The sequence below is a fragment of the Panicum virgatum genome, chromosome 1K (genome assembly GCF_016808335.1).
Source record: "Panicum virgatum strain AP13 chromosome 1K, P.virgatum_v5, whole genome shotgun sequence".
Classification (NCBI taxonomy): Eukaryota; Viridiplantae; Streptophyta; class Magnoliopsida; order Poales; family Poaceae; genus Panicum; species Panicum virgatum.
In genome coordinates this window covers 37647554-37660770 of record NC_053136.1, presented here as the reverse complement: position 1 = coordinate 37660770, position 13217 = coordinate 37647554, and the positions used below count along the sequence as shown (strand labels likewise).

At 46.2% G+C, this 13217-nt stretch overlaps 1 protein-coding gene and 1 long non-coding RNA gene across 2 annotated transcripts; one reads left to right on the top strand and one right to left on the bottom strand.

Annotated features, from left to right (window-relative positions):
• The first annotated feature begins 7526 nt into the window (after positions 1-7526).
• On the top strand, positions 7527-9411 carry LOC120705860 (taxadiene 5-alpha hydroxylase-like). Its single transcript, XM_039990398.1, has 2 exons — positions 7527-8537; positions 8653-9411. Exons 1-2 carry the CDS (start codon positions 7592-7594, stop codon positions 9147-9149), a joined length of 1443 nt encoding a protein of 480 aa, XP_039846332.1. The 5' UTR covers positions 7527-7591; the 3' UTR covers positions 9150-9411.
• Positions 9409-10642, bottom strand: LOC120705870. The gene is made up of 2 exons (XR_005688090.1): positions 10337-10642; positions 9409-9634 (listed from the first exon to the last, which is right to left on the bottom strand). It is a non-coding gene; the product is annotated as an uncharacterized LOC120705870 (long non-coding RNA).
• Between the last annotated feature and the right edge of the window lie 2575 nt (positions 10643-13217).

Below are 13217 nucleotides of genomic sequence, written 5' to 3'. Positions count from 1 at the left end.
TAATTCGCACAATGTGTCCTCCAATTGTATAAAATGTGCCATGGAACATTTTACAATTTGATAACCAATTTATATAATTTTCTACTTGTTTTATATTATTTTCACCTATTTCTAAGATTGTCTACTATTTTCTAAGATTTTATACTATTATCTAATATTTTGTATAGAATTAATAAAAATTCTAACAATACCATTTTCATAAATTTTTCTTCCATTTATAGAATTACTAAAGGTTTCTAAGTTTTTCTAACATTTTCGTCAAATTCTCAAACAAAACCAATTTTTCTACCATTCATAGAATTACTAAAGGTTTCTAACATTTTCTACCATTACTGTAAGTTTTTATACTATTTTTCTAGGTTTTTATACAATTTTATTATACAAATACCTAAAATTTTATTCTGCCCGGGTGTGCTGACATCACCTGAGGCCAGGGCTTACGGCTGGCGTGGCGGCGGACGGCGGCGCGGATCGAGGCGGAGGCGGAGGCGGCCGATGGCACGGATCGAGGCAGAGGCGCGCGAAGGAGGAGGGCGCGGTGGCCAGGACGACGGCGACGAGCACAAGCGGGCCGGGGCGAGGACGACGAGGTAGGCGCGCGCGAGCCCGGCGGGGAGCGGCGGCGGATCCGGGGCACCGAGGTGTGCTTGCACGGGAGGAGGAGGGGCGGCACCGAGGAGGCCTAGGTGCGGGCGTCGGGAGGCGGCGGCGGCGGGGCGGAGCGCGCGAGGGCCGGCGCGCGGGGAGGAATGCGCATCGCGCGGGGGAGGAGCGGGGTCCTCTGCGGAGGCGGACCCACGACGGCGTGGAGGAGCAGCGCGGAGGCGGAGCGAGGTCGACGGCGTGGAGGAGGAGCGGCGTCGCAGTGGGACGACGACGATGAGAAATGAAGAACTGGAGATCGAAATCCAAGTGTTGGTATATATATAGGTTCGCCAGTTTAGTACCGGTCCGTGTCTACGCCCGGTACTAAACTGGCACGGGGCAGTTTAGTACCGGCCGCAGACACAGACCGGTACTAAACTGCTCATTTAGTACCGGGCAGTGGAAAGGCCTGGTACTAAAGAGGCCTATCTGGCGGGAAATTTTCATTGTGGCCCTTTAGTACCGGGTGTTGACACGGCCTGGTACTAAAGAGTCACAAATGTTTTCTTTAGAACTTGTTTTAACTGATGTTTATGTGTAATAAATTAATTAAAAATAGGAACATATGTCACTTTGACTATGCTAAATTATATTTTTATAGTTTATATCATTTCGTTAATTTAAATATAAGTTTATGTACTTAATTCATCGTTTTGAGTCCAAAATTTGTTTTATTAGCGTTCCAAAATCTTAATAAGTATTAGTATTTGCACTAAATTCAAAGTATTGACACTAAATTTTAAATTTGAATTTGTTTAAATATGTTTATGTGCAATGAATTCAATAAAAGGCTAGAAATTAGATAAATTTACTATTTAAACCTTTAATATATCATATTGAGTTCAAAATTTGTTAAATTAGTGTGTCAAATGTGTTTTAGTGTGTAAAGTATTATACAAATGCATAAAAAATGAAAAAAAATGCTATTGTAACTATTAAACATTAATAGTTTTATACTTTACATCACAACGTCAAATCAATTGTAGGTTTACGCTCTGAACTCGTCATATGGAGTTCAAAATAAGTTTTAAATATATTACATCAACCACTTGATCACATAAACACCAAAGTACAACATATTAATTACATATCATTGTTTAATGAAACATTGATAACCTTTCTTTTTACGAATGTCCCTTGATCATGATCACGGTGCAAGTAAGGAGCGTCCTCTTTGGATAACAGGATGCTGGGGTCAACATCAATCGAGAATGGAGGACGGTCATCAAACTGATCAAAGTCTTCTGACTTGTCCGAAATGTCTTCAACTCCAATGATTTTTCTTTATCCCGGAAGAACTATGTGGCGTTTTGGCTCGTCATCGGACTTGCCTTGATTTTTCTTAGATTTGCTTGCCATGTCCTTCACATAGAACACCTGCATCACATCCTTGGCGAGGATGAATGGTTCGTCTTTATATCTAATTTTTTTGAAGTCCACTATTGTCATCCTATATTGGTCTGTCGTTATGCCGCCTCCAACTCGATTCACCCATTGGCACCGAAACAAAGGAATCTTCAAAGGCCCATAGTCTAGCTCTCATATTTCCTCTATGACACGAAAGTAGTTGTCCTTATTTGCATCATGGCCTATTGCATCAATACGCATACCACTATTTTGGTTCGTGCTCTTTTCATCTTGGGCTCTTGTGTAAAATGTATATCCATTGATCTCATACCCTTGGTATTGGATGATTGTGGCCGATGGTCCCCTAGCAAGCTATTGCAGTTGTACATCAATCGTGCTATCACCCATGAGTTTCCTTCTAAGCCAAACCGCAAAGCTATCTATGTGATGACGTGTAATTCAGGCCTCAGACTTCCTATGTTTTCAGACCGGACAATATTCATGTGCTCATCCATATATGGGGCCACGAGGGATGAATTCTGTAGAACGGTGAAATTTGCTTTGCGGATTTCACTTTCAGGGATGTGCACATTAGATTTCTTACCTAGTGTGCCCTTTCCTTTCAGTCGCCCATCATAGCGTGACATGGGGACCCCAATCGGATTAAGTTCGTCAATGAAATCAACACAAAACTCAATGACCTCCTCTGTTCCGTAGCCCTTGGCGATACATCCTTCTGGCCGAGAACGATTCCGAACGGACTTCTTTAAGACTGCCATGTATCTCTCGAAAGAGAACATATTGTGTAGGAATACAGGGCCTAAAATATTTATCTCTTTTACAATATGAACCAGGAGATGGGTCATAATATTAAAGGATGAAGGTGGAAATACCATCTCAAAACTGACAAGACATTGGACCACATCATTCTGTAGCCTTGTAAGCTTATTTGGATCGATTGCCTTCTGCGAAATTTCATTAAGAAAGGCACATAGCTTCACCACTGCTAATCTTACATTTTCTGGTAGAATACCCCTCAGCGCGACTGGAAGCAATTGGGTCATCAGAACAAGGCAATCATGAGACTTTAAGTTTGCGAACTTTTTCTCTTTCATATTAATTCTTCCCTGCATATTCGAGGAGTAACCAGACGGTACCTTCATACTGTTCAAGCAATCAAACATGCTTTCCTTCTCCTCTTTGCTGAGAGTGTAGCTAGCAGGACGTAAGTAGTGCTGTCCATTTTCTCTCTTCTCAGGGCGTAGGTTTTCTCGTTGTTTTGTTTCTTTCAAATCACATCTTGCTTATAGTGTATCTTTTGACTGCCCATACGTACCAAGGAATACTAGCAGGTTCACGCAAAGATTCTTCATCAAGTGCATCACATTGATTGCATTGCGGACCTCTAGGACTTCCCAATATGGGAGCTCCCATAGTATGGACTTCTTCCACATTGGGGCATTGCGGTTTTCATCATTCGGAACTTGTTGGCTTCCACGGCCCTTTCCAAACACGATATGGACATCCTTCACCATCGAGAAAACACGCTTCCCGTTTCGGAACATAGGCTTAGCACGAGTTTCTGGTTCCTCTTTGAAATGTTTTCCATTTCTTCTTAAGGGGTGGTTGAGGGGAAGGAATCGACAATGACCCATGTACATGACCTTCTTACAATTTTTTAGATACAAGCTGTCGGTTTTTTCTGGACAATGAGTGCATGCCTGGTATCGCTTATTCGACTGTCCGGATAGATTGCTATGTGCAGGCCAATCATTGATGGTAACGAAAAGCAATGCTCGCAGGTCAAAATTCTCCTGTTTGTACTCGTCCCAAACACGTACACCTTCCTCCTTCCACAACAGCAAAAGTTCATCAACCAACGGTCTTAGGTACACGTCAATATCATTGCCCGGTTGTTTTGGGCCTTGGATAAGCACCGGCATCATCATGTACTTCCGCTTCATGCATAGCCAAGAAGGAAGGTTGAACATACAGAGGGTCACAGGCCATGTACTGTGACTGCTGCCCCACTCGCCGAATGGATTCATTCCGTCCGTACTTAAACCGAACCTTATGTTCCTTGGGTCGTTATCAAAATCTAAGAATTCTCTATCCATGTTTCTCCACTGGGACCCATCCGCAGGGTGTCTCAGCATCTGATCTTGCTTACGCTCTTCTTTGTGCCACCGCATCAATTTAGCATTGGATTTATTTTTGAAAAAGCGCTTCAAACATGGTATTACTGGGAAATAATACATCACCTTAGCAGGAACTTTTTTTCTTGACGGGCTCCCCGTCGACCTCACTAGGATTATTTGGCCTGATCTTGTACCATTTTGCATCACATACAGGACAAGCATTCAGTTTCTCATATTCTTCGCCTCGATAGAGAATACAATCGTTAGGATATGCGTGAATTTTCTGTACCTCCAATCCAAGAGGGCAAACAACCTTCTTTGCTTCGTATGTTGTAGAGGGCAGTTCATTCCCCTCTGGAAGCATGTTCTTTATGATTCCAAGTAGCTCCTCAAATCCCTTATCGGTGACACCATTAGCTGCCTTCCACTGCAGCATTTCAAGTATGGTACCCAACTTTTTAAGCCCCTGCTTGCAATCTAGATACAATAATTTTTTATGATCCTCCAACATCTTCTCAAACTTCTTTGACTCCTTTAAAGTTTCACAGTCTCTTTGTGAATCCACTAGAACCTGACCTAATTCATCAGGTGGTTGGTCTTCTGCTGCATTTTCTCCAGTCTCGTCCATTTCTTCAGCATCGTCCATAGGTTCATCTTCAAAGGCTCCCGCTTCATATAGATGAGCCCAGTCTGCAATATTATGATCATCATCTTCTTCACCATCTTGCATCACAACTCCAGGTTCACCGTGCTTGATCCAAAGAGTATAGTTATCCATGAAACCCTTTTCATAAATGTGGGCGTGTAGAGTGCTTCTCTTAGAGTATTTCTTTTTATTTTGGCAAAGGTGGCATGGACAACACATGAAATCTTTCGATGACTTGTGAGCCTCCGCCGCATCGAGAAAAGACTTTAGACCATTAATCCACGCTATGGTGCACCGGTCGCCATACATCCATTGTCGGTCCATCGATCTACAATTTTGTATTAAGTAACAATATTATTTTACTTGTATTCATATCATTTGGCACATAACATAATGAAATACAATTGCCATTTCCACAAATTTAACATTGAAATACAAAAGGTCCAAATATCCATCACATAACATGCTTAAATTAAACAACATGATAAATAAAAGTCTAAATTAATAAATATAGATTACACTACATGCTCGTGAAGTCTTGACACTGAACGGTCATATTCCGCCAGCCCCGACTCTTCACGTCTTGCATTATATCGAGCCATCAACTCACAATCATCATCAGTACCATGCAACTCGACGTTAAATTCATGATAAAATTTACGGTTTTTTTGCCAAGGGAGAATATATGAAAAGGCATTTCTAAGAAGTAATATTAATAACAGGTCAATTATATGTCTCATTAAGAAACAAAACTAATTTCAGTACACTAATCAAATAAATGTAAAAAATGAACAAATTATTAGAATTAAAATGAAAACATAAATTATAAACCATAATGAAAACAAAGATTTTTTAAACTTCTCGATGGTTTCCAATATGAGCCCGAATAAATACATCATTAGAGTGTCAAAATAATCAACATAAAAGTCGCATTAAGAAATAATCATTTGTTTCTAATGTCAGTTCAAATACTAAACTAAATTATTTAACGAATAAAACTAATGTCGTCATTATACATGTAAAAGTACTGAATAAAACTAATTTACAAAACAAAAAAATTATCTACCTCAAAGGAAACAAACTAACAAACTAACCATGACATTTGAAAATAATTGAAAAAAATCATTAGAAATTAGGCATATTCAAACTATCTGATAAATCTTCTCTATGTTCCATTTATCAGTTCTATACATCTCAAAACATTGTATAAATCAGAAAAATCAAGCTCATACTCACTCTTTCTAAAAATTCTAAATTTCTCTAAATATGGAGCGTTAAACAAAGAATAATGACCATCAAATAAGAGAGGATGAAGTTGCAAATCTTTGACACACTTGGGTGAGTGAAAGCCCAACAAAAATTGAAAAAATGGGCAACACCTCCTCTCTCACGCCATGGAAGCACCCCGAGCTCGGTGAAGAAATGGTTCGCTCGGGCTCGGGGAGGAAGAAGACGAGCTGATTTATAGTGGGCAAGTTAGTACCGGCTGGACACACCAGCCGGTACTAAATCTCTCATTTAGTACCGGCTGGAGCCACCAGCCGGTACTAAATTTCCTGGGAGCCATTTAGTAGCCGGTACTAAATGGCTCCTAGACGTTGCGCACCGGTGGCGGTGCCGGCTCTTTAGTACCGGCTGGAGCCACGAGCCGGTACTAATAGGCTCCGATTTTTTGACCGGTACAAAATGGAGCCGTTAGTACCGGTCGAAAGTTTGACCGGTACTAACATGCAGGGACGAATGGCCATTTTCTAGTGGTGGGTCCTCAGCTCCCTCATGATTGGAGCCAATTTGTTCCAATTGTTTCATTGTAATAAAAAATTCCATTAGAACAAAAATTAAGATTTGTTCAGTTGAATCCAATCTTACCATTAGAACGAAAAAAATATTCCACTCGAATAAATTATTTCACAGGAACAAATGGAACAAAAAAAATGTTCCATCGCAACTTCCAGGAAGGAAAGAAAAAGAAAAGAGAAGAAAAGAATTAGCAAAGCTGAGCCTTAACCACCGGTGGACTGGCAAAACAAAACAAAAACAAAAACGAGCAGGCCGAGCGCGCGCGGGGGCACTTCTGCGACCGGTCAGCACGCACCCTCGCGCGCGACTGGGAGTATTTGCGTAGACACCCTGCACAGGCTGCACTGCAGAATCCCCTCGGCATCGTCGTCAACGAAGCAATAGGAACCATAATTCTAAATAGCAGGTTATAGCCCAGCTATAGTGGCGCTATAGCTGAAGTTGGCGCAATGGGCTACGACAGGGATTTAATGGAATTTTAAATTACTATCGCTAAATCCTATAATCCACATTTAGAACCTCGGTAGGAACGCTGCCGCCAGGCCGATCCTCGCACGCGGCCATTCACTCGAGCCTCGAGCAGCACTTCTCTTCCTCTTCGCCTTCTTCTCTGCACCTTTTTTTCCTTGGCTCCGTCGGCTTCAACGGCGACGAGATGCCTACTGCCATCTGTCAGGGAGCGGTTCATTTCACAAGCTCAAAATTGGTCTTGCACGCGGTGGAAAAAAATGATCAGAGTGCATATTCCACACGCTGCTGCCACAAGGAAGCCGAGCTCCATCACGTGTGGTGACAATCTGCGCACGGTGCGACAATTTCCAGCCGCTCGCGTGGGTTTCCTCAGGTATGTCCAACCCAGGCTGCTGTTCCAGCGTGAAATGAGCAACACACCTGCGACTTTTGTCCCAGACTTCCAGTGTTGGGAGTATATATATAGGAGTCCCCAGCTGCCACGGGCCACGGCACTCCTCAGTTACCAGACGCTAGCTAGCTAGTTCTGACTTCTCCAACGACGATGGATCTCTCCCTTGTCCTCGCGCTCGTCGCCGTCGCCTTATCCGTTCTCTTCCTTCTCGTAACGAGGGCCAGGAAGCCACGGCACCGGGGCAAGCTGCCTCCGGGCTCCCTAGGCCTGCCGGTGATCGGCCAGAGCCTCGGTCTCCTCCGCGCCATGCGCGCCAACACCTCCGAGCAGTGGATTCAGGACCGCGTCGACCGGTACGGCCCGGTGTCCAAGCTGTCGCTCTTCGGCACCCCCACGGTGCTGCTCACGGGGCCCGCGGCCAACAAGTTCCTCTTCTTCAACGCCGCGCTGGCGTCGCAGCAGCCCCGGACCGTGCAGCGGATAGTCGGGGAGAGGAACATCCTCGAGCTCATGGGCGCCGACCACAAGCGCATCCGCGGCGCGCTCCTCGAGTTCCTCAAGCCGGACATGCTCAGGCTGTACGTGGGCAAGATCGACGGCGAGGTGCGCCGCCACCTCGACGAGAACTGGGCCGGCAGCCGGACCGTCACGGTCATGCCCCTCATGAAGAAGCTCACGTTCGACATCATCTCCCTGCTGCTCTTCGGCCTCGAGCGAGGCACCGTCCGGGACGCCCTCGCCGGCGACTTCAAGCACATCATGGACGGCACATGGGCCGTCGTCCCCTGGGACCTGCCGCTCACGGCGTTCCGCCGGAGCCTGAAGGCCAGCGCCAGTGCTCGCCGGGTGATCGCCGGGATCATACGGGAGACGAAGGCCAAGCTGGAGCGGGGCGAGGCCTCCCGGAGCAGCGACCTCATCGCGTGTCTGCTCAGCTTGACCGACGACAGCGGCGCGCGGCTGCTGAGCGACAAGGAGATCGTGGACAACGCCGTGGTCTCCTTCATCGCCGGCCACGACACGTCCTCCATCCTTCTCACCTTCCTGATCCGCCAGCTCGCCAACGATCCAGACACGCTCACCGCCATGGTCCACGGTAACAATCCCGATCGATGATCACCTCACCATGCCTTGAGACGAGAAATCAAGAATTAACTAGAACGTCTGACCACGCATGCCCATCCCTTATTCGACCATTCTTCGGTGTGCAGAGCACGAGGAGATCGCCAAGAGCAAGGGCGACGGCGAGGCACTGACCTGGGAGGACCTGGCGAAGATGAAGTTCACGTGGCGCGCCGGGCAGGAGATGCTCCGCCTGGTGCCGCCGGTCTTCGGCACCTTCAGGAGAGCGACCCAAGACATCGAGTTCGAGGGCTACGTCATCCCCAAAGGGTGGCAGCTGCTCTGGACGGCGGCCGCGACGCACATGGACGGGAGCATCTTCCCCGAGCCGGACAAATTCAACCCATCCCGGTTCGAGAACCAGTCGGTGGCGCCGCCGTGCTCATTCGTCGCCTTCGGCGCCGGCCCGAGGATCTGCATCGGCATGGAGTTCACCAGGATCGAGACGCTGGTGGCGTTGCATTACCTGGTGAGGCGCTTCAGGTGGAAGCTCTGCTGCAAGGAGAACACCTTCGTCAGGGACCCCGCGCCGTCGCCGCTGCACGGCCTGCCGATAGAACTTGAGCACAAGGCAGCATCGCCATGATCATATACGATATATCGACCGTGAAGAGATAATAATATACTCCCACTTCAAAGATACGTAGTGATGTTGATCCGTCACCACACAGATCCATGCATGATGCATGGTCTGGAGTTATATAAACTTTTAACCGCTGTTGTAGCTGGAATAAAGGTGTTGTTGACTATGGATGGTCTAAGTTTGTTAAAAGTTCAATCGAGTATAGCCAAAAATATAAGAAAGTGATATACTGTCTATGTTTTTAAATATATGACCTTTCATCTTTTGTATAAATATTTTTCGCAAATAGATAAATCGACAAGTATGAATTTAAAGTACATTTGATAATAGATATATAATAATTATTTTATGTGGCTAATTTGTGAAACGACGTGTCAAGAGTGTCAAAAATACAAATTTCTCTACAATGCCTCAATAATCAACACCACCGACTCGGCGACGGTCCACCAGGCTTCAACTTCCTACCCTTCTCGGATCTCCACAGGATCCTGGCAGCGCGGAGTGAGCATCCGTCAGGACTTGGATCGATTTTTTTTTTAACAAACAACACTCGACGAGAACACAAGAGCAGAGACAGCGGAGAACCTCGCTATAGGAAATCCCAAAGAGCAGTCCCTCTGATTATGTTAGTGACAAGAACATGGAAATGGACATAACTTCTCTTTAAACACATGCAATCGGCATACACTAGCAAAGCAACAATATGGAAATTGGAGTGATCCATCAATTTTGCAGGAGTGTTAAATTCAGTGAAAATGAGGATGATAATAGCATGCTTGTATTTGGAGATTAGCACTTCAAACTGCACCTCTACCAGTATCTAGACACTCAATTAGTTAAGGAGCTTAAAAACTAGTGCATTCGGGAGGATAATGCATTGTCCACATGACATCATCTGCATTTAGGCCAACGTCACTGCAACAGAAGATTTCCTCATGCAGAGTCCAAATCACGGCGATCTAGGATCTCGCAACTACAATTCAATAATACCTACTCCAGTGTATCACCGCACGAAAGCATCAACCCGTACTCCCACTCCTTTCGCTCCACCAAGCAAGCAAGCAATACGATTCACGAATCACGCACGCACACTACTAAGAACAGAACGTAACGGCGGAGAAGGCAAGCCAAAGGAAGGAAGAGGGGAGGGGAGGAAGGGGAGCGGCGGCGGCAGAAAGCAAGCAACGGACCGATCTGAGGACGGTGGCGAAGACAGCGCCGGCGCCATCCCCGCCGCGCGCGAAGGCCCAGGCGCCGAGGGCGCCGGCGAGGAGGAGCGCCGCTCCGAATCCGCCCCCCGCGGCCAGCGAGGCTGCGCTCCCGCGCTTGAGGTAGCCGACACGCCGCCGCCGAGGACCAGCAGGCCGTAGGGGATGGTGACGTAGAACTGTAGAAGTCCTCCATGCCGGCGCCGCCCTCTCCCTCCGTCCCTCGCCCCTCGTGCTCTCGAGTTGGATGGAGTCTCCTCCGGTTGGTTGGTGCTGCTGGCTGGCTACAGTGGTCAGTGGGTAGTGGGCTACCTGCCCCCAGCCGCCCATGGGCTCGTGGCTGTGAGGTGGAGAGGGCCTTGGGCTGGCTTCGCGCCTTGGGCCTCCGTCATCTGCCCAGATAACAAGCATCATCAGACACCCTGCCGGCGCGAAAGGAAAGGGTCTGTAGCCTAGTTTTTTTTAAAAAATCTCAGTAGCACCTTAGGTCCTAGGTTCGACTCTCTGTGGGAACAAATATTTTAGGATTTAATGGCGTTATGCATTCAGTAGTAGGCGACGTTCCCGTCGACAGCGAGACGTCTATGATTACTTCGTTAATTTTGAGAATTTGCTAGTTCAACTTTTAAAAATACTCATTAGAATAGAGTTTGCGTACGTGCGTTCATAAGAAAATCATACACCCTGCAGGCCTGCACAGTCAGACCCCCCAGGCCGCCCGCCACGACGTGGGGTTCCCCGGCGTCAACGGAGCAAGTAGGAAGGCCTCCAAGTCAATCTATCTATCTATTATATTTACTACCCCGACGTCAACGGAGCAAGTAGGAAGGCCGCCAGGTCAATCTATCTATCTATCTATTATATTTACTAGTATAGTATCTGTATGTTGCTATGAGCAATATAATAGACTTATGTAATACTATCAACTTTGCGTTCATTCACTTCATGTATAGACCGTGCTATGATTGTGCGAGACATTGATTGTCCGTGTTCCGATTAGATTCGGATTGATTTGTCTGGGTTCTGATTAGGATTCACATTGATTTATTCAGGTTCCGATTAGGATTCCGATTGACGAACCATGAAATCATTGTTTGCTTTAGAAATAACTAGTATAGTGCATGTGCGTTGCTACTAGTAATATAAATTTTAGCCAGATCTATATGAGACCACCAATTTTGTACTCTTTCCATCTGTATACAAGCCGTGCTGTGACCGCGTGAGGTATGATTATCCGGATTCCGATTGGGATTCGGATTGATTTGTTCGAGTTCTGATTAGAATTCCGATTGATTTATTCGTTGTTCCAATTAGAATTCTTATTGGCAGACCGTGGAATTATTTTTTTGATTTAGAAATAATAGCAAATATGCCTGCGTTGCTACGGGTTTGATTCATATTCATTTGTTATATCACAACATAATCCTAAATGAGATTTTATTTTTATTTTTCTATATAATAAAAAATTAAGGAAGCTAAAACGTGAAAGATATGAGTTTCTAAAACTTCCATGGGCTTTAACATACTAATTTGTTTCTGACTCGGCTTTGTTTAATATGGGATACGATGGTCTGCGCCTAGTTTTGAGATGATCCATGTCCCTGTTTAATAAGAGGGAAATGATTGGAGAGATAAAGAGAATTGGAGAAGTAATACTCATGACTTGTGTTTAGATTAGGGAGGGCGGCGGGACAGGTGGATATGATTACTCCTTCCTTCAACTCGTGAGGCCTCATTTTAATCTATTCAATCTTACATGATCAAAGCACTCTTCAAATCTGGTGAAATTTTCGAGTATCTTTTGATCCCCGTAAATAGTCTAAATATGGTTAGACCATTGAAGTAACTAGAGCTTTGTTTTGATTTAAATAAATCAGACAGTATAATTCTTTGATTAATTGAGCAAGGGTATAACTCTTGTTGATGTACATATGGTCAAAATAGAACTGTATAGACTATAGAGAACTTATGAGCCATTTATAGGTAATTAAACCACAGAAGAGAAGAATATTGCCATAAGTGAATTGGAAATTAAATCATATAAGAACCCGGTCGACACCTCTCCCCTGCGTTCTGCTCCTCCCCCCCTGCATGCATGCCGGCAGTTGCAGAATGGCTCGTGGTGTGGCTGAGCTCAGCACACTCCCCTCTCCACAGCAGGTCAACATATGTCTCTCATCTCAGTTTTCTTGTTTTCCCGGACTGGTCTCTCCATCGCTAAGACACACAAAGCAGCAAGCTGCTTAGAAGCCACTAAGAGCTCTGCCGGCTAGAATCCTCCGTCAATGGTGAAACCGAGCCCCTTGTCCTTTCCTCTAGATCCATATGATCCTGGTAAATCTATTTGAAACATTCCGGCTGCAAAACTGTTCACAGGCAGTGACGGAGCTAGCAGTGGGTCGGGGGGGGGGGGGGGGGGGGGCTTGAGCCTCCCCTACCACAACCGAAGCCATGGAGCCCCTCCATGGATTTTTGGTGCAAGATACAAGCTGTAGCCTTTAGAGGAGGCTGGAGGTGGAAGACGACCTGGCGTCGGGCCGCTCCGCCATGGATTCACGAGTTGGGCCAAGAAATGTAATATGGCGGCCCACCAAAGTCTGAAGCCCAAGGCCCAACTGCACAAATAGTCAACCCTATCCCAATCCATCCATCGCGCATCGGCATCGTGGGCACCCAGACCCAGGGGCGGCGGCGGCGCACTGAGCTCACGCGAGGCGCGTCCAGGGACTGGCCGGGGGCGATGGCAGTAGGCAGCGGCAGGCAGGCAGGCACCCAGGCGGCTGCACGGTCTCAGCGAGGGGAGAGGCCAGCGGCCAGCCGGTCAGGCGCGGCTCGCGGCCAGGCGCGGCTGCGCCTGTGGCCT